Source organism: Pleurodeles waltl, chromosome 7 (assembly GCF_031143425.1).
Source record: "Pleurodeles waltl isolate 20211129_DDA chromosome 7, aPleWal1.hap1.20221129, whole genome shotgun sequence".
In the NCBI taxonomy this organism is placed as follows: Eukaryota; Metazoa; Chordata; class Amphibia; order Caudata; family Salamandridae; genus Pleurodeles; species Pleurodeles waltl.
The window spans coordinates 44,106,237-44,130,400 of NC_090446.1; the positions used below are offsets into that span (position 1 = coordinate 44,106,237).

The 24,164-nt window shown below is 41.5% G+C and overlaps 1 protein-coding gene across 4 annotated transcripts in view; it reads left to right on the forward strand.

The window, feature by feature from the left end:
• The window catches only part of LOC138303593 (putative DBH-like monooxygenase protein 2), a 186,845-nt gene that overhangs the window by 24,777 nt on the left and 137,904 nt on the right, over positions 1–24,164 (forward strand). For all 4 annotated transcript variants that reach the window (XM_069242867.1, XM_069242866.1, XM_069242868.1 and 1 more), the window contains exons 7-10: positions 5,704–5,870; positions 15,767–15,858; positions 19,270–19,363; positions 20,843–20,902. In XM_069242867.1, coding sequence (XP_069098968.1) covers positions 5,704–5,870; positions 15,767–15,858; positions 19,270–19,363; positions 20,843–20,902 — 413 coding nt within the window. The remainder of the gene's footprint in view (positions 1–5,703; positions 5,871–15,766; positions 15,859–19,269; positions 19,364–20,842; positions 20,903–24,164) is intronic.

The window sequence follows — 24,164 nt, forward strand, 5'->3', positions numbered from 1 at the left end:
CAGAAATCTTCATGCTCAAGTAAACAACTACACCACCCTTAGCTTCTAGTTGCTTATCCTCTAGCCTTCCTAATATCCGCCACAAGGCTGTTCTATGAGAACCAGAAATACTTATTTTTGTACCCTATTGTGAAATTTTTTGACTTAGACTGTAAAGTGCTTTTCACAGATTGACTTTCTAGCTTTGATCTCCTTCTGAAAAGATACATTGCCACAGTTTTTAGTATGAACAGAACAAAGAACATTTGTGCCAAATCTTTAGTGCTAGCATCCATTGCGGGTATCTGTTCATTAAGTGAAGGTGTCATAGTGTCTGCATGTTGAGGCCTACCATAGAAGTGTACACTCATCCAGATTTACCAGAATCTGCAATTTTAAAATTCCTGTTAGGAAGTTTGAAAGATTAATTATCTTCATCTGCATTGTCTGATTAGGAGCCCCAAGACCTTTTGCTTTTGGGAATGGTATTTGTTATCATAGGGCGTATGCTGACTGTTGAGAACCTAGGACTGCTTGCACAAGGGAAGTGTCCAAGATAGTTAGATATGACCTTGGCCATGTAATTACAATCAGAATTGAAGATCATGTTGTTAACAAATTCTTGAACTGTCCCATCACTTGGTGGGTTTTCATATGAGATTATAATAGGTTTTCTTACTCCTGTCTCAGGTATTTGGAGAAAACTGATTAACTCTTCAGCTGGCTGTTAAAGTCCACTAATAGAAATCATACTTTACAAAGAACTGGTGCTGTGGTGGCTTTGACCCACCCAAAGTTGTTTATATCCAGTTTTTTCTTTACACAGCTTGCAGAAAAGCAGAACTGTTGAGTGCAAATTAGACAGGGAAACTAGTAGGTACTGACAGCTCTTGTTGCTTTTCAACTCCAGTTCATTACCCTGCCATGGACTTCAGTCATTTCAGGATAATAGATACTAAGATAATTGAAATGAATCACCTTGCCCTGTTACTTGGCAGAGCAGAACACTAATTATTGTTTGCATACTAACTGTGGTGACTCAGTAGAAAATCTGAGTTAAATGGAAAAAGCAGTTCCCAGAAGAAATTGACACTTGACTGAGCATACCACTGGAATAAAAGAATAGCATAGAATTGTTATCCTAGTTATCCGACAATGGCTCAAAGGCATCCCGGCACTAACAAGAGTCTCTGTTAAGTGAAGGTGCTATATCAATAAGAGGTTTACTACTGGTTCAGGGCTCAGAAGCTCCTGAATTGGGCATTCTCATTCTTTTTTTACTTAGAGCACTACTGAGCATAACCAGAAACTTTAAAAATGCATAAATCAATGCTTATATTGAGCTGCCACTGTACAGAAACGTTCTTCATCTGAAAGATAACCTTTTTCTGTATATCTATATGTGCCACATGCAACATAAATCCAATGTACATCAGACCAGGGCCTTAACCCTTTAAGACTCACATATCACCAAACACCACTCTGGAAATAGTAGGGTTTTAGATGATATATATAAAGTAGAATAGTGACAACCCATCCCTACTCGGTGGTTTGCTCAAGTTTGATATTTTTTGCTCATATTCCTGTCATGGTACAACTCAGACCAGGTAATGTGCCCCCTAACTGGTGTCTGGTGCCCCCCATCCACCCCCACTATTAGCAGCAGCATGGGCTAATGATATAGAATACTTTAAAGACCCAAGGATCCTAGAAAGTGGTCTGGATAGAGTTATGTATTCCACAGTTACACCCCACAAAGGGTTTGTAGCATTGTGTATACTTGACTTGTTGCCATCCAATTAATCTCAACGTTTTGGATAGCAGAGGTCTCGGTAGGAGCAGAGGCAATCAGACCCTAACATTGGTCCATGTATTTGATAATCATATCTGTACCTGCATGATGTTGTACAGAAAGAAAATAGCTTCAGAGCTCAGAAATAATCAGCCCAGCCAGCTACACAGTTATCTGCATGCAGAGGACTGCTTTGTTTTTGGGTTCTATAGAGCTATGGCAATGACAGAGGTAATGGAGGGAATTTGTTGCAATAGGAAAGGTGTCTGTATGTTTTCTCATGACATCAATGGAGAGGGCCTCGCTTTTGGTAAGTGCTTCAGCATACACTCTATATATCTTTCTAAGCTTCCTGACATGCAGACATTAGGAGGTCTCACTATGTCAGACATCATAAAGGGATATTGGAATTATAGGTGGTCATTCCGACCCTGGCGGTTTCAAACCGCCAGGGCCGGGGACCACGGAAGCACCGCCAACAGGCTGGCGGTGCTTCCAGGGCCATTCTGACCGCGGCGGTAAAGCCGCGGTCAGAAAAGGGGATCCGGCGGTTTCCCGCCGGATTTCCACTGGCCCAGGGAATCCTCCATGGCGGCGCTGCTTGCAGCGCCGCCATGGGGATTCCGACCCCCTTCCCGCCTGCCTGTTCCTGGCGGTAAAACCCGCCAGGAACAGGATGGCGGGAACGGGTGTCGTGGGGCCCCTGGGGGCCCCTGCACTGCCCATGCCACTTGCATGGGCGGTGCAGGGGCCCCCTAACAGGGCCCCACAATGATTTTCACTGTCTGCTATGCAGACAGTGAAAATTGTGACGGGTGCTACTGCACCCGTCGCACCCCTGCAACTCCGCCGGCTCCATTCGGAGCTGGCTTCCTTGTTGCAGGGGCTTTCCCGCTGGGCTGGCGGGCGCTCCTTTGGCGGGCACCCGCCGGCCCAGCGGGAAAGCCAGAATGGCAAAGACCGTGGAGCGGTCATTCGGCGGTGACCGCATGGCGGGCGGCAACGGCCGCCCGCTGCGGTCAGAATGACCGCCATAGCCTTTTAAAGTGTGCATCTACATTGACAACATTTCAAATAAACACAGTAATTGTTCAAATAATTCTGGGAATGTGGAACCAACTTATTATTTTGAGATATTTAAGGTCCCCCCTAGGTTTCTGCTGCAAATAACTTATTAGGTCGTCTTGGAGTGTTTCTTCCGGATGTAAAAGATTAAAATGCTGCCTCATGGGCATATTTATTACACAATTAGCGCTGCATGTCTCTTGAATAGTTAGTTAGAGGACCAGATTAACAAACCCTCAATATCACCGGCAGGGGTAAAGACAACATTTGAGAGGGTTGATATGAACATTGGCATGTCCATGGACTTCCCTTCTACCTTTTGCCAAAGTTTTATTGGGTGGGTGTAGCCCAGGCTCAATGATAACTAGAAGCAATGGCCAACTGGAGCATTACTGCCAACTGGCTGCAAGAGCGTCATTTCCATTATAGAAGAATGTTTTATGTGAGAGAGGGCCATAGTTTCAAGTCATTTAAAAGACATGAGCTATAAGTGTTGAGTAATCTAGAGGTGTTCTACTTCTTGCCCCTCTAAAACCACTGGCCGTATGTTGGGGTGCTTTAAAAAATCCTTTGACTTGAAGGGTTTGAGGAGCATCTCCAGATGGTGTTGGCTACCCATCTCCCATTCAATCTACAGCTAGTCATAGAAGGGTATGGAATTTGCTTTTTTATTTACTTTATTGTAAGCCTGTGAGGGAGCGTATAGCCCCAGCAGACCCAAAAAAGCATATTGTGTGGACTGGCAGCAAGATCCTAAAATAGCTAGTACATCAAAGATTTGACGCAAGCATTGGATGCAAGTTACAAACTTATTAAACACTTTAAGTAACAAAAGGACTTTCTGAATTAGCACAATCTAGGATGACTGGTTTGGATTGTACGATCTTTGTAGCACAGAGGCCTTTGAGGTTAAATCACCTGTCCACACAAGGAGTTGAATAAGTCACCTACGATAACAATCTGAGGATAAAATCCACTTGGTTCTCCCACTTTCAGAGCTTTGTGGAGGAAGGTGAGGTTTTTCATTACTTTCTACAATGAGCCGAAATGAAACCCCAGTTGAGTCCAATGCTCTTACAATCTGGTACCTCAGTGGCAAGGATGTTATTGTCACTGTTTATCTCGTACCTCCGTTCTTTGGCTGCGTGGCAGATTGATAAGTGTATCATATCATGACATATTTCAGCATCCTTGCACACCTGGGGAGCATTGGATGTGAGATAAGATGCAAATGCATATTAAAGATAAAATGGGCAAGAAATTGCACATAGGTATAAGTGAGCCCCACTGGAAACCTCTTTCAGAGAGCATTCATGAACTTCAGAAAAAGAAGATACATAAAACATGGAACAGAGAAAATCCTACTCTCTTTTAGAACAAGCTTTGCAGGCCTGTGACAGCTACAATGTTTTTTTCAAGTTAAAGCTAACTCTGTGATATTCATTTAAGGTTTCTGATTTGAGGACCACTACTGGTTCTACCATCAGAAATCAGGGTACTTCTCCCGCCTCCAAGTAAGATGTATGAAGTGGGAGTTTGGCAGGGCAGGATACTCATCCAGATTCCGGAAATAAATACATAAAATATAGACAACAAGCAATTCATCATATAAACATGTTAATAATACAGTAAATAACTTACGCTTGAGACCTTATTGCAGTTGAAGAGAACTAACATGTTGACAATGTTCCTCACCCTATCCTGAATTGCTTTTTGTTTTTACCTTACTTGTTCCTCTACTGATGAGCGCTCATTCAGTAGTTGAACTCACAGCACACCTGGTGGCCATCATTGCGTAGGTATAGCTAGGTCAAGGTTTCCATGCAAAGAACAGTTTTTGTTTTGCTAATGACTTTAGTACCATTCAAAGTATCTTTATGAAACTTTCCAAAAACATTGCCGATCCAGTTTAGCTCCTTTGTAGAAAGTTTCTCTGTGATCCATCAAGCAAGGACTAAGAAAAAGAGTGTGTTTCATAATGTTGCTTTCCCATGCTAATCCTGATATTGAATTTTGCTCCCCAATTCAGAAATAAAGACTAGAATTACAACACTTGGCAAAAAGTTAGACATTTACTTAAAAAGCATGTTTTTTGTGATTTGATGTAACTATGTTGAGCTGTATTTAGAAAATTAGAGTTTAAAGAGGGACATGGTTTGGGCATGAAGAGGGGAATGCTCACAAAAGCTTAGGTATATATGGACAGTTGGTCACACAGGGGACCAATGATGTCTGAAAAATTAATAAGACAGGACCCATGATTGACAGAGGATCTGATTGGCTGGACACAACTCTGAACAAAATGATGCATCCATCATTACAGAACTTTGGGACTCGTTTCCAGAGTCTTAATAAACAATTTGAAAAAGGCCATAAGGGGGCTTGATGGGCACACCTTTGTTTTTGTCCATGAAAAAGTTTCTATCCATTTCAAACTATAACATCACTTTACGTTTCTCCCCCTTTTTGTCTCTCTCAGTCTCTCTCTCTCTCCTTATAAGCATACCTCTGTGTGTGTGTGTCTTTCTGTGTGTTTGTGTGTGTGTGTGTTTGTGTGTGGGTGTGTCTGTGAGAGTTGGCGTATATAGCATTTGAATTTTTAAAAAAAATATAAATACAACTTAAAAGATTACAACACATTACCATTTAAAAAATGAACTGCAATATCTGAAATTACTGCATAAATACTTACTATGTCAAAATGATGATAATCACAGATAATTAATGGTCACCTAACATTGTAGTGGTCAAAGCAGATATACAACTAGGTAAGGGTTTTCAGTGTCCATCTGAACTCTCAAAGATATGCTATTACTGTATTAAACCTGTTTTATTAATAGAAGTATTCTGTGTCTCTTTTCCTCAAGGGCGTAAAGACAGCTCTGGCATCCGACTGTATTACACCCCAGTACTAAGGGAGCATGATGTTGGCGTACTGACAACGGGGATTGTACCTCGAGCTCTTAGCTTTATCCCTCCAAGGGCAGAATCATTCAACCTTTACTCACTCTGCAAAACTGATGTTTTCAATCAGGTGAATAAATGTCATGTATTTATTTAGAGACAGGTATGGGATAATGTACCTGTGTACTGAAAAGCTGAAACCCCCATTATACTTTGGAATCACTAAAGCAAGTGGAACTGCAGTGTCAATTTGCTCTTTAAAACAATGTGTAAGAGGCACATTCCTGCACTCAGTGGGGCACTTGGTTGAAGAAAACTGACATATTTTAAGTGGGACATTCAATGAGCTTCTCACTACACTATGGCCCATATTTATACTTTTTTTGTGTGGCATTTGTGTCATTTTATGACGCAAAAGTGGCGCAAACTTACAAAATACAATTACATTTTGTAAGTGTGAGCCGCTTTTGCGTAAAAAAATTATGCAAATGCAGCGCAAAAAAGTATAAATATGGGCCTATGTTTTCATCTGTTTGCTGTGTTCAATGTGTACCAGTTAGTTGTGAGCAACCATAAAAATTAGTCCTAATGAAAGCATTGTCGATCTAGTGAAGGAGGTTACTCGTTTGATGACCAGCAATTCACACAAACCAGTAATGAGGGAGAGGTTGTCAGAGCCAGTACACATGTAACTCTAATTTCCATATGTTTCTGTCTCTTTCACTAGTTGTTTGCCTGTAGGTGTCCAGATTAGTGACTGAGTAAAGAGGGGTCTTGCTGTTCCACTAATTCAATTGCATGGCTGCCATACAGGAAGTGAAACTTTGACCTCATACTTTATACAGATCATGTGTCTCTGGGGTTTATTTGGATGGATTTAGATTTCAGGTCAGTTTAAACAATCATACAGTGACTGGATCATGCTCTCAAACAGCATTACGTGTCATCAAGCGCCTCTAGGAAGGAGAAGGCCTCTTCTTTGAGGTGACTAAGTATGCTACAATAACATCAATGATTTGCTGGGGTGATAGTTGTTTAGCAGGTCATAGTGGCAAACTGCAAAACTGCAACTAGTTGATAATGATACTCTGACAACATCTGTTCCCAACAGCAACTAACATTAAAGGATCATGTAATTCTTGACTGCAAACCATTATTCTGCTGCAATCTACAAGTAGCAGTGATATATTCAAAAACATAGCAATTAAATAATGAAGATGCATGGGTGAGATATGGTATAGTAAATCACTAGTCTTTGATGTTCAAATTATTTTACAACTCTGGTCCCCTATTTTTATTTCTGTGTAATTCTCTGCAAGCAGGTTGTAGATGCAACGTAGCGCTGTTGATCTATTTAACAAACAATCTTTAAGGGCTTCTTTCACCAAACCCACTTCATCTCAGACCAATACATTCTGGGATTTGGGACACACAAATAATCCTATAGAGCACTTAACTGGCAATTTTAATCACAGTTTATGTTTATAGAAATATAATTTATTTCACAATAAAGTCCTTCAGTTCTCAAAAGAATTTGTCTCAGTCAATTACTTCATCATTTTCATTTGGACCAATTCTGTTCCTCTGTCTACAACCTAAGCCTGCTGCTTAGACATTTGTACACTCATTTCAGATGGTAAATCCTTTTTGAAATCACCATACTCTATGATAAACTCATCACCACCACCTCTCCATGTGTTCATTTTGAGGGAGATGCAATTAATAGCACATGACATGACAATTAAACAATATGAGGAGGACTAACCCAGAGCTGACATGACATAGTCAGTTGCCTAGGGTGTCCATAGACATTTGAAGCATAATTATTCAGTCTCATATCACAAATTTAGAGCCAGAAGCAGAAATAAAGTGTTGCCTCAGCTTCCAACATTAACAAGCAACATGATACAGGGAGAATACTCTTGTTGCCGTGCTTCTCTGAACCCTCTCTTCAATAAGGTGGCAAGGGGGGACGTAATTGTCTTTATTAAAAGACCCTATCCCACCAGTACCACTGGAGGTATGCTTCATCCTCAGTTCCTCACCCGATAGCCCTATCTGAGCTCTTTTTATAAGAGATTGCTATGGGATTTTAGATTAAAATTGCCTACAGGTTGCCCTTATACTGATTGTGTACTTCTTTATTGAGGGTATCTTAGCAAGGTTAACACAAATAGGGGATGTCCTAAGAGTATCTAGTGTTCTAGGACATCTAGGGTTGACATGTTTCAGCCAATAAAAATCACCTATAAATTGGTTGTCTGGCTTTCTTCACGACCATTGACTAAGATCCTTAATGACTTATTTCAAAGGCTGTGCACTATTTGTGTGTCCCCATCAACTGTGCATCCATGATACATGGTGCTTTCTTGTACCAACCATATTTGGGGAATAGCTCTCATCATTATATCGGTGAAGATACGTAGAGAGACATTATTATTCATAACTCATTTTTAAATGCAAAAACATAATTGGTGGAGTGCTCCATGCTCATAAATTGTGATGTAGGTTCTCAACAAATCATACATTACGGTGGAAAGCCGACACACGCTGCCCTAAGGATAAGGTAAGATCATTATTGGTGATGCACACCTGTTTTTTTATTCATGCAGACAAAACAAAAACTAAATGAAAATCTGGACTTACATTGGTTTAGTAGTTTTAGGGAACCCATGGGGTCTAAGAGGTGGGAGAGCTCTTAGTCACACTCTGCGAAGGAAAAAACAGCTGTCCTTATGCTGTGCAAACTGCACCATTTTCATTTGTGTTAGGAAAACATCAGTGTAGAAAAAAAGCAGGAGTAGAGTCTCATGTCAGGTGCATTACATTTGCATATTTTCAAAGTGTGTCTGTGACTGTTGTTTACTGGATTAAGGAACTTTTTGTTACAGGGACTTTATAGCTAGGTTCAAGGTTCACATGCACAAAACCATAGAAATTCAGCAGTTATTTCAAGAAACTTTAACTATTGCCCTAAGGTAACTATAACTCGCGCCCCCGCCTCCGCCATGCACAGTTTTCTCATCAACAATTTCACAGTAAATGTTGCTGAAATATTATTATTGATGTCATTTAAGATGTTACGGGTGCTGTAATACGTACGGTAGTTATCTGTGCATAGTGAGGGTACGAGTTATAGTTACTTGAAATAACTTGAATCAAAACAGTTGAATTTCTATGGTTTTGTGTGTGTAAATTCTGAACCTAACTATAACTTCCCTGTAACCTTTGTTTTTGTTAGTGCATTTGTAAGGTTTTCTAAATGCTAATTCCTAACTGTAACTTTATTTTTTTCATTGAATTTCTATGTTTTTTCAACACATTGTGCCTGCAGGGCCTGGCCTATGGCCAGGTTCTGTGGCCAACCCCCCAACGTAACTTAGTTTGTGAGAGAGTGTGTGAGTGGATGTTTTTTTTTTACTGCACTACAGACCTGCATATCCTTCACAAACTTAAACTGGGGGCCGCAATGCCTTACTTTGGGGCATGGATCCTCCTTAGATATACAAATGTCTTTATCCTCAAATAGCTCTAAAGCTACAGAATGGATTTACACCAAATTACGAAAAGCATACTTTCTGGACCTAGCTTTCTGCCAAATGTGGTGTAATTCCATAATGCAGTTTGGGCTTTAGTCATATCTAAAATCTCTAGGGGCGATTGCATTGGAAAAGTGTTGTGTTGCTGTGTTCTTCGCACTGTGCAAATGCCACTATTTTAACAAATCAGGATTAGGATTTTCATATGTAGGTGTTAGCATAATGCATAAACCTCTGGGAACTCTCCATGCCTCGAGGTATTTCTGTAAGGACTTGCTTTCCCAGCATTTAATCAATTCTGATTTTCTCAATTTGTCAAGGTTTTTTATTAATGTATTTACATCTTCTGCTCCCTGTTGACACTGTTGTCGTGGCTCATTCGCCGCTTGGTCCCCACACACCCCAGGGACCACCCCCTCCCTGAGGCAAAACCTTTATCCCTTAACCTCACCAGGGCTAAAAATGGAAATAATGTGGGGAGACCACTTGGGCCCACTGCAGCACCAGGGATCACCACATCCCCAGAGAAATTCATTCAAATTAAGAGTGGGCACGTCGCCATCGTAGCCCTGAGGACTGCAACCTCCCTGGGGCTGAAATAAAATAACGTTTATTGTTTTTTTGCATACTGCAGTACTCTTGTGGTGCTGCAGATGAAGTGCCAAAAGTGGTAGTGCATGACCACGCAAGCTTAATTTGTTAGAGCTTGTGTGGTCTTGTGGTACCACGCCTTCCGCAGCAGCCTTGCAATACTGCACAAGCAGCTGCTCAAGGTCTCAAGGAAGTACTGAGGTATCCATGGCATGATTTATTTTCATCATTTTGGATCACAAAATCCTTCTGGGAATCCTGGCCAGGGCCATGGGGTCTGGGAACTTCCCCGCAGCCCACTTGTACCTCCATTGTTTTGTAAACACAGGTCAGGGGACCAAGTTCCTGAGTCCTGTAATGGCAGCAGCAACATTTCTCTTCATGTTGCAACCAGCGAATCAGATTGCTCTGTCTCACATGACCAGTACCAGTCCTGCGAAACTGTAGGAACTGATGAGAAGGAAACTGTCTCGCCCAATCAGAATGCTCTATTTATTAAATTTGTGCATAAGTCCCACAGTACCCCAAAGGGTCCAAATGTCCAGAAATCACTATAATTTCGATGCTAACTTCTCAAAAAACTGCTGAATGGATTTACACCAAACAACAAAAAGGACCCTTTTCGAGTAAAGACCTACTTTTCTGATAAATTTGATGTAACTATGTTCAGCCATTTTTCCTGTACTGATTACCAATATTTGTGAATTAACATGGAAAAACAACACTTTGGCGCACCCATTCTTTCTCGGCCCCTGCTTGATGGATCACCTCAAAGTTTCCAGGAAGGATCTGAGGTGTCTGAACCTATTTTTTACCTTTTTTTGGAAAGTGTTGTACAGATTTGTCAAACGGTGTGAAAGTTATTTATCAATGAAGTCATTTGAGATGTCATCATTGATGCCATTAATGAAGACAGATAACATGTCTTGTGCATGATGTAATATGTGAGGTCACATGCCATGCATGACAGTGGCGCATGGTATAGTTAGCACAGTAACCTATAACAGGTGAACTTCAGTGTTTTTTGTTTTTTAAATGTTAGTTTTTATATTTTTACTATGGTTACTACATCTACGTATACCTTCAATGCATGTTTTTTCAAATGTAAAATAAGATGCTATTACCATACCTAATTGTAGAGTTTGACAAAGAGGATACTCTTTCACAAATGTGATGAATATCCCATCCTCTATAAGATAAGTGCCCTAGAAAATAATGCATTTGTAATACAACTTTGTTTTCTGATCCACTAACCCATCTGCCAAAATCTAAATCAGGCCCTAAATTTCATATCCCATACAACTTGAATAATAACATATTCATGCAATCAACACTGAATAAAGAGTGTTATACTACGCTCATTAAAAAAAAACAAAGGACATGATTTAAAGCCAGCAGGATATCCTGTCAGTTGTGCTAAGTTAAATTACACAATTACAAGTTTGATTCAAACATGTGCTTTGAACATTAAACCCAAATGTAAATGGCATCATTATTTATGACTCCCCTGCTACCAAAGTTGGCACTGATTTGACTCTGATTTTTTTTTAAATTACAAATAAAAAAAATATATATACATTTTTAAATTATAACACACTTTTCCAAATTCTAACTCTATGAAAATGTCAATTCAGGTATGTTAGTCTTTTCATCCTTGGTGTGGTCTCCCTTAACTTTTTGCCTCTGTTTCCCAGGTTGTTGATGTGTGCTGGACTCAGTTTTTTGCTGTTTTTGTTACTCTGGGCACTTTACCACTGCTATCCAGTGCTAAAGTGCATGTGCTCCTATACAAAATGTGTATGTAATTGGTTCATCTATGATTGGCATATTTGATATTAGTTATATTAGATATAGTACAGTACAGTGCACTAGAGGTGCCCAGGGCCTGTAAATCAAATGCTACTAGTGAGCCTGTAGCACTGGTTGTGCCAGCCACATTAGTAGCTCTGTAAAAATGGCTCAGACCTGCCACTGCAGTGTCTGTGTGTGCAGTTTTGACTGCCAATTCGACTTGGCAAGTGTACCCACTTGCCAGGCCTGAACCTTCCCTTTTCATACATGTAAGTCACCCTTAAGGCAGGCCCTAGGTAGCCCCATGGGCAGGGTGCAGTGTATGTGAAAGGTAGGGCATATACTAATGTGTTTTACATGTCCTAACAGTGAAATACTGCTAAATTCGGTTTTCACTGTGAGCATTTTCTTGCTTAAACCATTCTGTGACTCTGCCTGTTTGTGGATTCCCTGTCTGGGTCAGTTTGACAGTTGGGCTGTTTGCACCTCACACTAGACAGTGACACAAAGGGACCTGGGGTGTAGTCTGCATTTCCTGATGAGCCATCTGTGCTAGGAGGGAGGAGAGGAGTGGTCACTCACACCTGAAAGGGCTGTGCCTGTCCTCACACAATGCAGTCTCCAACCCCCTGGTGTGTGCTGGGGCCTGGTCTGGGCAAGGCAAGATTTCACAAACAAGAGAGACTTTTCTTTGAAGTAAGCCTACTTCAAAGGGCAAAATAGGTATAAGAGGGGCACCCGAAACCACAGACTTTAGATCACTTCTGTAAACCAAGAGGAACCTCTGCCTGGGGAAGAGCTGAGGAAGACGAGCTGCCCTGCCTGTGAATGTGCTTTGTGAAGCTATCCTGCAGTTGCTGGTTCTGCCTGTGCAAGAGGACAAAGACTGGACTTTGTGTGCCTTCCTGCTTGTGAGGAACTCTCCAGGGGCTTGAAACTGAGCTTGTCTTCTGTTGTTGAAGTCTCAGGGACGGTAAAGACTTCTCTCTGCCAGCACCTGGAGCCTCTGCTGAGAGACCTGCCCTGCAAAGTGGTGCCCGACCCAGTTCCTGGGGCCTTGACAGGTGAAGCTGGTGGGCCAAGGTTGGAAATCCACGCACAGATCACTGTGCAGGGAAATTTCCGACGCAACCTCCGAGAGCGGCTAAAGAAAATACGCGCTGCCGTCTCCGCGGCTGAAATTGATGCAGCGCTTGCAGCGCGGCTGGGAAATCAATGCCCGCAGCTGGACAAACAACTCTCGGCATCGCTGACAGACACCGCAATGACGCAACATCGCAGGCTGCAGAAAAACAAAGCAAATCTGCCCGGAATCGACTCATCTCTCTCCTGCAGGGAAAGAAACAACGTACGCCGATCGTACCGAAGAAGGAGAAACAACGCACAACCTCGCTTGCGGGTGAGAAATCGACACGCCGCTTACCTTTTTCAAAGCACCCTTGCTCATGTGGGTTATTTTGATGCAACTCAGGTACACTTTCATGCTAACAGCATTAGCTTTGTGTTTAAAAGAACATGAACACTCTTTTTGCATTTTAATTAATAACTTGACTTCTGTATGGTGGATTTTTGTTGTTTTGGTCTTGTTTTGTTTAGATAAATGTTCACTGTTTTTCTAAACCTGTTTTGTGTCATTTTTCATTAAGTTACTCTATGTGTTGGTACAAATACTTTACACCTAGCACTCTAAAGTTAAGGCTTCCTGCTCGTGCCAAGCTACCAAGCGGGTGAGCGGGTGGTAGCTGAGGGTAATTCTCTTTCACCCTGACTAGAGTGAGGGTCTTTGCTTGTACAGGGGGTAACCTGACTGCCAACCAAAGATCCCATTTCTAACATGTTTATGGAGCAATGACACCTTTAAGTGCATTGCAATCAAAATGTTTAACTCTGAAACAGTATTTGATTAAAAAGCAACCTTCCAAATAAATATTGAAACAGTTTAAAAAAAACAAACCTATGGGATACAGTTCACAAAGGCATTTATGAGCATGTGCAACAGTGATCCTGTAATACTACTTCACATTCTCAGAAATGTAATTCACATAGGTACAGATGAAGATCTGCGCCAAGCCCCGTCCTCTCTCTCTCATAATTCTATGTTTTAGGTGTGAAAGTCAAAGAGACAAGAAGGTTGGTAGACACAAAAAGATAAATCAGTTGAAAATCATAAAATTTACTTGCACATCAACTCTAGTGATAGTACAGTCCAAGCCGTCTCATCTCTACTCCATTGAGTCAAAAGGAATGTAAATCAGTGAAGGTAGGCAATACAACTACCTTGCTCATACAGACACCTATTAAAACAAATAAGTATAAAAAAATGATTAAATAACACTCTACATTGTATACCCACATATAGAGCAAATTGTAAATAATGCTTAAAAAAGAAAAATGTAAAATATTTGTAAAATGATGCTCAAATATCTTTACACACCCCTATAAATATCATGTTGTAAGAAAATGTAAAAAAATCTAAAAAGCAGTGACTTAAAAAATGTACATATATAACTTTAGACATTTCAGACACCCCAATAGATTGTTATAATATAAACTTAATAGGTGAACCACACAAACGTAGAAAATTACAACAATGTCATTTAGATAATGAATTATAAAAATTATGTGAACCATCTCACATCTAACACTATGCAGGACACATTTAAAATCATAACAAATAACATGTCTCAACCACACATACCTTCCCCCCACACACACACACTTACTCTCTTTCTCACCCATGTGTCTCACTCCAGCGACATCTCACACCAAAATCTAAAGAGAGCCATTGGTGCATGCTGCATTTATGTTTTTCAACTTGTGCTATCTGTAACATAATATTTTTCTCAGATGATGACTTGTTCTCTGTTATTTTCAACGTATATAGTTCTATACAGCCAGCCATAGCCCGTCCTCCTGGGCTGAGGGGCTATGCCCCCTCACCTTTTGGCCACCATAAAGAGGGTCTGTCAGGCTGAGCAAAGGTCAGCCTGATAGACATTCTTTATTTTTAGGTCAGGCAACCACGAGCTAGTCATGCACTAAATGCCCAGGCCCCTTGGCTGCCAGAGCTTAGCTTTGCTGGGCCTAAGAAGTCACAGCTCCTGTGTTTGTGACCTCTTCAGCCCTGCATAGCACCTCAAGGCCCTCTCCCTCATGGCGAGGGGGAGCATCACTGATTGCCTCAGACCTGGGCACTCCAGTTCTATGCCCTGAAGTGCCCAGGGCTGACGGTCAATCAGAGACACCTTGTCACAGAGTGGGGTTATGCCAGCAATCTCACTGACCCCAACCCACTCTGTGACGAGTGAGGGATATTAGGCAAGCTAATGAGGAAAGGCAACAGTCCCAGTCCTCCTGGGATCTCCAAGGCAGAGCGCTGTGCATGAAGGTAAGTGTGATTTTATTTTTAATGTTTGGTGTGTGCATTTGTGTGTGCATAAATATTTAGGAGCAAATGTTGTGAATGGGTGTGTGTTGGTTTGTGCAAATGTGAATGTGAGTGTTTATGTGTGCATTTATGCCTCGACCGCCCCTCTCCCTGCTAAAAGTGGAGGCAGCCACTGTATATAAGATACACGGAGATCTACACTTTTGCAACATAGAGCAATATTTGGGCAGAGTTATGCCTAAAATATGCCTGAAATGTTGCCAGTCGAACTAAATGGCCATATTGTGAGTCATCTCGGATCTCATTTCCTCGGGGGGTGAGAGCACAACCCTCTCCTACTGACATAAGTCTCATCCTGTAGTGCCTTGGATTTCATTTAGGCAGCAAAATGTAAGCTCAGGCATAGGAATTACTTCTCTGAATTGAGTGCGATGCATTTCTAGTTTTTTCATCAGCCAGTCAGCCAGTCAAAATTGGAAGCCCCCCTCACTTGGTGGCAGTTAATTGTACACATAAGAATTATGACCATACTAAAGGGGGGAAATGTGCTTTTCTCTCCTTGACCAAAACGTTTTCATCCATCCCAACCACTCTCTGAAACATTCCTTGTTTTAGCACAAGGCAGACTAACAGCAGTAGGCTTTGGGAGTGGACTTAAAGCTGGATTGTTGATTTTCAGCACTGGTTCCTAAAGGTGTGTGTCCTTTATTGTTGTAGGTGACCGGTGAGGTGATTCCAGATATGCAGATGTTTGCTAATCTCCTCCATACTCACCTGACTGGAACAGCTGTGCAGGTTGCTCAGTTCAGGTAAGCTGAGTTATAGTGTGGTGGCATCTCCAGGAGTGATTTGAAAGGCAACTGGTCTGCAGGAAAATGTTGATGTGCCAATAAGAAATTATAGGGCATATTTATTATTTATTAACGAATCACGCAGCGTCACCTTGCTACACTGTGTGACAGGGAAAGGCCAGGAATGTGCCCTACTTAACATTGTACACGCATTCCTGTCTTTTCCATGTGCTGGTACACAATGTGCAGCCTAGTGCCAACGCAGGCAACCTTGCAGCATGCTGCAAAGGTGCCTGCATTGTAAGCACAACTGTTTTTATGCAGCATGGGACACCTTCATGCACAAAAATGATCCTAAGAGGCATTGCAGAATGCAACACACATAGGAAGAGGAAGTAACAAAGATAAATAAATATATTTTCCTCATTACGCCTCACCTGGGGAGGAGTAGCATTTTGACACATTCCCAGGTTTACCAGTGATGGTAAATATGGGAATGCACAACATACAAGGATTGATGTGTGGGAACACCTGCACTTCACCTATGGAACACCTTCACAGGGAAGAATAATGCAGCACAGTGATTTGCACTGCGTTTCATTACTCTAGATTTATCAAACTAAGCAATGCCACACAAGGTGGCCTTGCATGGCTTGATAAATCTAACGTAACAGTTGTGTTGATCGTGCATGCTTTGTTAAATATGACCCTGTATATCTTGTTTTACTATGGTTATCATCTGTAAAGACACATTTTGCATTCATAATTGATTCTCCCAATGTAGACTTCAAAAGGATGTCACTGTTTTTTGTGTTTCTCCTAACAGACTTCAGTTTAGTATTCCACTGTGACTCAGAGTGTTTATTATTGACCTTTTTTAGGTTACATCATCAAGATAACTTAGTAACTGTTGAATATGACATGTGAGGAAAAACACATACTGCTTTCTCTTGTTCTCACATGAGCTCACCCTTATATAAATAAAGGAGATGTAGTCTGGCAACATGCAAAGACCCTAATAACAGATGTGTTTGACCGAATTTCGGCAATTGATGCTGGATTCCTAGCCAACAGGAAGGCCTCATTCACAAGTGACCTGATGTCAAATGTGATAAAAATTGCACCAAATACAGTCCCGCACTGCTGTAAGAAATTTATCAAGTGCAATAATTATTGCCTATTCTAAGCTTTACACTCAAACAAGGGGCCTAGGATGCAGATTTGGGTAATACCATGTCCAAAATCTTCATGTCCTGGTATTTACCAGGACATCTAGCCCCGTGAAACATCGCCAGGACAGACCTACTGACATTTTTCTGGAGGATGAAGAGATTACCACACCCTGTAATTACTGGGTGTAATAAAATCCATACAACTCATAATTTTGATACATGCAATAAAAGTAGTTATCACATATATCTAAATAGACTTGAGCTCTTGTAATGGAGGCGCATGAATAATTTAAGAAAACTGTTTCTTGTTTTTTTTGTGTTCAGAATTATTTTATTGTATGGAATTACATACAACTATACAAAGACAAAGATGTATATCAAATGTTCTAGGAGAAATGCAAAAGTATGTGTGAAACAAATAAATGTATTTCTCGGCGCCAAGTTAAACGAATTAGAAAAATATGAGCTAATTACAAAATCTAATAGAAAGTAATAATTAAATGTATAGACTGTCATATATCCCACACAGAAACAGTAATAACAATAAAATATTAGTCTCTACTCAAAGATACATTTCTTAAATACGTATTAAAAGGCTTCCTGAAAGGTGATGAGCAGGAGTCATTTTATGGTCTTTTGTTAAGTAGATACTTTCTAATAAATATAACCCAACTCCATCATGTATGGACAGGAAGCAATTTAGCATTTTTTGTATTTGGTAGTAATGGATTTAATACCTGAAAAATATGGGAAAAATCAGTGTTGCTTGAATTGTGGATATCGAGGAGAAAAAAGTCTAATTATCAATACTAGTATCTTACATAACACTGTTCCAAAATTTAAGCATAAATTACATTAATATCTACTAGATATTGCTGGGAACTGTCCTTGAGGTTCCCATGCCAACATATTGGAGAGACCACTAAATTGTCCCTATATAATTTATCAGGAGTCAATTAATATTACAAAAACGTTAATCGATTCTAAGGCACTGTTAGTACATCCGAGACTCCGGAAAGTGACATTTTGCTGCATTGGTCAGAAAAATCAATTAAAGGAAACTCTTCATTCCAGAATGCAAATAAATATATCTTAAAGGTTTCTTGAAGGCTTCTTGAATATCAAAACATATGGTCTTAGATTTTTTGTTAACTACACAAAAATAGGACAGTGTACAGGAGATGATGACTTTTCCATGATTTGATTTCCTAAGAATTATATTTACTGTTGGGGTAAGCAAGTGTGTGTCTGCTTGGTTCATCCATTTAAGAGTAGTTTGTCAGCAATCAAGAGGCAGACATAACTGGGCCTGAAAGTTCAGTTTCCAAATGTTATTGTCTGAGAGGTTTTGTTGTGCTATTTAAGTTACTGTCTCTCATAGGGCTACATTCAGCTCAATGTTTTTCTGGGGCTTGCTACTCGGATCTGAAGTTGTGAGGGTACAATCAAATGTTGGAACTCTCTTAAAGAGGTGGTGTGAGAGCATTCCAGAATAAAAATTCCATGGATCTGTGCTATCACATTTAGAGGCCCCATTAATTAAACCTTTTTTCTGGAGCCTTAAGGATGTCTAAGCTCCTCATTACGACATTGAGGGGCAGCTACACTGCCTGCCTTAGCTGGGGTAGGAAGTCGCCGCCTGGCTGCTGGCCTTCCCTCGTCCCTATTAGGATGTTCCTGCCATGCTGACTGTGGGAACATCCATGGCTGCAGTGGTCCTGGCTCCTCATAGAGCCGATACCACTGGAGCTGCGCAGAAGGAGCTGTTCAGCACCCACAGAATGTGCACTGTCTGCTCATGCAGACAGTGTGCATTTTATGGGTCCTGTATGAGGGACCCCTGCATTGTCCACGACATGGTTAAGGCCACTGCAGGGTCCCCCAATGCCCCCCTTTTGCCTTTCTGCTAGCTTTTCCATGGAGACAAACCAGCCTCGGAAAGGCTGGCGGAAAGGCATCTCCTAATCAGCAAGGCAGTGCTGTGTCCTGCACCACCGCAGCTGGTTAGGAAAGCATGTCGGGACCAATGGTCCTGGCGGTGGCGGCGGACCACTGATGGTCCGACTGTCAGCATCCTAATCTGACGGTCTGACTGTCAGTTGGGTGGCAGTCCGGCCTCTGCCACAGCCTTGGTGGCGGTCAGAGCACAAAGGTTGTAACGACGCCTTAAACCAAAGGAAAAAATGCCAATAATTCCAGCCCAAAAATGCATTGAAGTGAAATGAGAAAGTTCTTAACAGTCTTTCTTTTCTACAAGGAATGGAACCCAGATTGGATTTTTGGGCCGCGATATGTCCTATGACTTCAACCTACAAGAGACAAGACAAACTGAGATCATGCCCATTAAAATGGTAAGTGACCTGACTTTGAATGAACTGCGGTTATCACTGCTTCATTGGGACACGCTCCTTCAGGGGTTTAGTTTTGTATTACATTTCACAATTACATTCATGTTTAATCAATCTAATTTGGTGAGTTTGTTTCATTTAAAAGTATTTCTCCCAGCTCACTTCTTTATTGCGCATATCGGTCAAACAAAATATTAACAAATGAAATTAATAAAACATCACAGACCAAATGTACTTGCAAATAGTGCACCAACATTTTGTGACCTTTTTGTGAATGTGCAGTGTGCCTATCTACTAATAGGTTACATTGTAAAATCTGTTGTAGGGGGTTGCAAAATGACTTACCTAATCAATATACATTACACAACTCAGTATTTGCAACCCCCTGTGAACGGCTACAAACATTGAGATGGTACCTTTCAAGGGACAGCAAACCACTATCCCTGTGTTTGCAGTCCCGAACAGGACAATTTGTTTTAGCAGCTCAAGTTCCTTAAATGAATCGGTCCTGCTTTTAAAAAAAAAAAGTCCTGGGCCAGATTTACTAAGCTTTTGTGTCATGGTTGCAGCACTTTTATGGCTCAACCATGACGCGAAATGTCAATTTCTGCTGCTTTGCATGCCTGTCCAAAGAAACGTAACACAACGTGGTACCCCATTGGTGGAGAATGGGTGTTCATGTGCATCCACCGAAGGATGTCACATAAAATGCAGACCTGTCCAATCATTTTATGAGTGGAGTGCTCCATTATTACTGTAATGTTAGAAAAGCTCCAGACCTGAATCGTCAAGCTTCTGTGTCGTTATGGACCTTTTTGGTTCGTTGTAGTACATTGATTATATATATATATATACACAGGAATCCATTGAAACATAAACCTCCTCCCTGACACCCCCGTCTTTTTGTTGCGCATAATCTTAAATCATCATCCTACCTTCTCCACAGGATCCATATTCAAGAGGTTACTTAGAGTTTGGCAGACATGGTTGTCATTGACAAATGTGGAGGATTGTCATCTGCAAAATTGACAGTCTATTTGTAGTCAGACAAGCCATCATGTTTCTGCTGGTGGTGTCCTAGATGTCTCTACAAGTGGAAAGTTTAGAATGAAGGCCAGACAGACATTGGCCATGACCTAAGTACCTCAGACCATTTGACCTATATAAGTCCTGCTCTGGGAATTTGTTTTGAAAAAAAAAGTTTGTTGAACCATTTTTGAAAAGCAAAAAGCTTTGCTGAGCAGGTGCTTGAAACATTGCAGCTACTCAGCAAAGGAGCTGCCACGAAACCACAGAGTTCCCCATCAGGAAGGTGGGGATCTCTATATACTGAGAGTTGTCTGCAAGGGTGGCTGAGGGTATAACCCCCTTTGCCCTGTCAGTACGGCCAGTTGCCTGTCAAACAGAGCACATAACCATTGAATGCTTCCAAATGTGTGCCTATATGTGGTAATAAGCAATTTCTTTATGCTCTGATTACAGGGAGATGAGTTGCAGACGGTGTGCACCTACAACACATTAGGACGTGCCAATGTAACATTTGTAAGTTCGTTTTTAAAAATCATACTCTCATTAACCATTATTAAGTTGCATGCAAGAAATATTACCAGTTGTGTGTCTGCTTCCACAGCAAACTTTGGGTTAAATGTCAAAAGCTAGTGTGCACTTGCAAATGCTCCGATTTGCAAATTCGCATAATTTGTTGCTGCAAAAAGGCAATTATTTTTTGTTATGTATTAAACCCATTTTAAGAGTCAAAAAATAGTTTGCAACTTCTAAAATGAGTTGAACGACCAATATCAAATGACAATTAGCAAGGGGTGTGAAAGGGACTTTCCCTTCTAATTGCAATTTGTAATAGTATGTATCAAGATGTAGCAATCACAGTGAGTTGAACTGTGGATCAGGTACTGACAAAGAAGATTGTAACTGATTCGCAAGGAGGAAAGGGCACTCCAGGGAACCCCTCTGCTTCGAGATAGGTGTCAGCAGACTCACAGGGTGTAGCAATGGTCCAGGAGACCGCTGCCTACACCCCTGAATTTGTCGTAAATTGGAGACATTTTTTAAGCAGTTAAAGAAAACTGCTGCTTCAAAATAAAATGCTTTTAATTTTGGAATGCAAACAAAAGCTTGTTCGTTTGTTCCTTGCAGGCCACCATCCTTATATATTTGCCTATCACATGGGCTACTTATAGCAACCTGCCTATATGTTATTAATTTGACAGGTTGTTCTGCAACTGCCTATGGCAATGCAACTTGCTAGTATGTAGGTCGCATCACAAAATTAAAGGCAAACATCAGTGCACAATTTGATATCACATTTTGCGACCAGCATTTTAATTAGGCCTCGCAGGTACTTGCAGAGTTTTACTTTGCATAATTCAGCAGAGTTACAAAAAAACTCTGCGAGGATCCACAGAATTTCAAGAATGGGCAGAAACAGGCATGTTGCACTGCTTATGCTTTGATTTAGCGCAAGGACCTCATTCCGTGCTGAAAAATCAGAGAGAACGACTCCATAAGGCATGCCAGTGGGTGCAGCTTCCTGAGTTGATTTTCCTGCTGCTCAAGTACATTTTCTACTCAAGTGGCAGCTTTCTGACCGCGATTGGTCTTGACCCCCAGCCAATGCCCACAATCGTCAGTGTTGGAGAAATATTGCATCCACATATTGATGGTCAGTTAACATCCTGATGGGTTATCCATAGCAGGATGGGAGGGAAGAGCTGACACTTGCACCTGCATAGGCTGTTCCTGCATATACACAAAGAGCTGCATAGCCCCTTTTAGTGAGTCTGGAGCCAGGGCAGGAAGAGCAGGTACCTTGTGTGCTTGAAAGAACTCCCTTTGAAGTCTCCCTCACTTTAAAGGCACAACTGGGTATAAGATCACCACCAAATCAGTACACTTCTGAAGTGATAGTCTGTCAGGAAGAAGTACTACTGTTCTGCTAAAAGGACTGTCACTGTGCTGGACTCTGCTGGACTCCTGCTCACTCTGCTGTGCCAACCTCCTGACTGCTGCCCTCCTTGCCTGGTAGTGAGAAGGATTGGACCTGAATCTCTCCGAACCAGAACCAAGTGACTCCAAGAGCTTGCTGGCATGCCTCCTGTTTTCTGAAGTCTCAGGGACACAAAAGATTTGCAACTCACCTGCTACAGTGCCTGGACTCTGCCATCTGTGAGTCTACCTTGCGAATTGGTGCCACCCCAGTACTGGAGCCTTAGAAATGGGCTTAAGTTGCTCTGCCTTCTGTGGTTGTCATTAGAACCACTGCAGAGTACTGAGAAGCCCCACAAAGCCTTGCCACACAGCTGCCATTCTCATTGGAATTGATGCTGGGTGGTGCAAAGCCCAATAAAGCCTCCTCAAGCAGCTACCAGCCCATAGGAGCCAACACATAGTTGTGCCATGCACTGCAAAGGCTTGCCACACAACTCCCTGGAACCGCTACAAAGTGACGCCGCACAGCTCCTTGGTACCAATGCAAAGTGACGGCAAGCCCCTCAAAGCCTCTCCGACCAGCTTCTCGGAACCAATGCCAGATGACGCAAAGCAATGCAATGCAAACCAATCACCAGGGTTTAAGGTAGTGTATTCAGCGGGCCCAGGTGGATCTCTGTAGCTGGCCTGCGTTCTATCATGCTCAGTCTGAGCTTTTTAGTCTGTCCTGGCCTGGACTTAATTAAAGTTATATTTTTCTAACCAGGTGTCGTATCTTTTGATTGGTGTTTGCAATGTTCTACTGTTTGAAAGGTTGCACAAATACTTTACACATTGCCTCATAACCAGAGGGTGAGCAAAGGATAATTAAGAGTGTGTTGTGACTTACCCTGACTAGGATTGTGGTTCCTGCTTAGACAGGGTGCATACCTCTGCCAACCAGAAACTCAATTTCTAACACAAGTGTAATGAGGAGTGGGCAAAACTGCCAATTCCGCTAGCGAATTAAATCACCCACCCCTAGTTTGAGTACATCTGGCTGACTTTGGACACAACCATTGGACAACAGGAAAACAAAGTGTCCCTCAAGTTCTGCTAAACACTTGAGACCCACAAATATTCCCTAATCATGTACACTAATAAAACAAACTCTAGAGTCTGGGTTTTATGGCTTCACTATGCATGGCCATAAGAAGATGTCAGATTCCTATGTGACCTAAAAAGCAAAATGTAATTTTACCTAATGCTCTAGCAGTCCTCGCATCTATGAATCCTTGTGGGAAAAGGCAGCAGAAACAATGCTGCCTTTGAGAAATACTATCGCTTTAGAGGTTGTTCCATGAGTCAGAGTGTCCATCTATTTTTTCAAAAGGTTTGTTATGAGACGTTTCTCAGCTTTAGAGCACAGTAGCATGCACCATGGATCCTCCAAGAGGGAGGTTTTCATGGTGAGTGGGGATGAAAACATGTCTCCAGGAATTATTAATGGTGGATATAAAGCTGAAGTTGTGCCACTCATGGAAAAAACATGTTAATTTGTTTGATTACCTGGCAGTCTCATCATTCATGCACGAATTGGGCTGACGGCAATTCCAAAATTTGTTTTCATGCTAATTGTATTTTTCTGTCTTAGAGAATCATGAATAGTAAACCGATTAACTGCACTTTGTTATTCTTTGGCCTCCCTTCAGTTGGACTCATTCCTGGTCACCTCACTCATCAGCTTATATTTTTATGGTGACCTCTGATTTTTACCTCTGTCCTCTTTAATTCACTGCATCTACTTATCTAAGATCACTTCTATGTTCAGATTCTGCCCCATCCTTTCTCTCCTGTTTCCTTCCTGCATCCCTGCCCA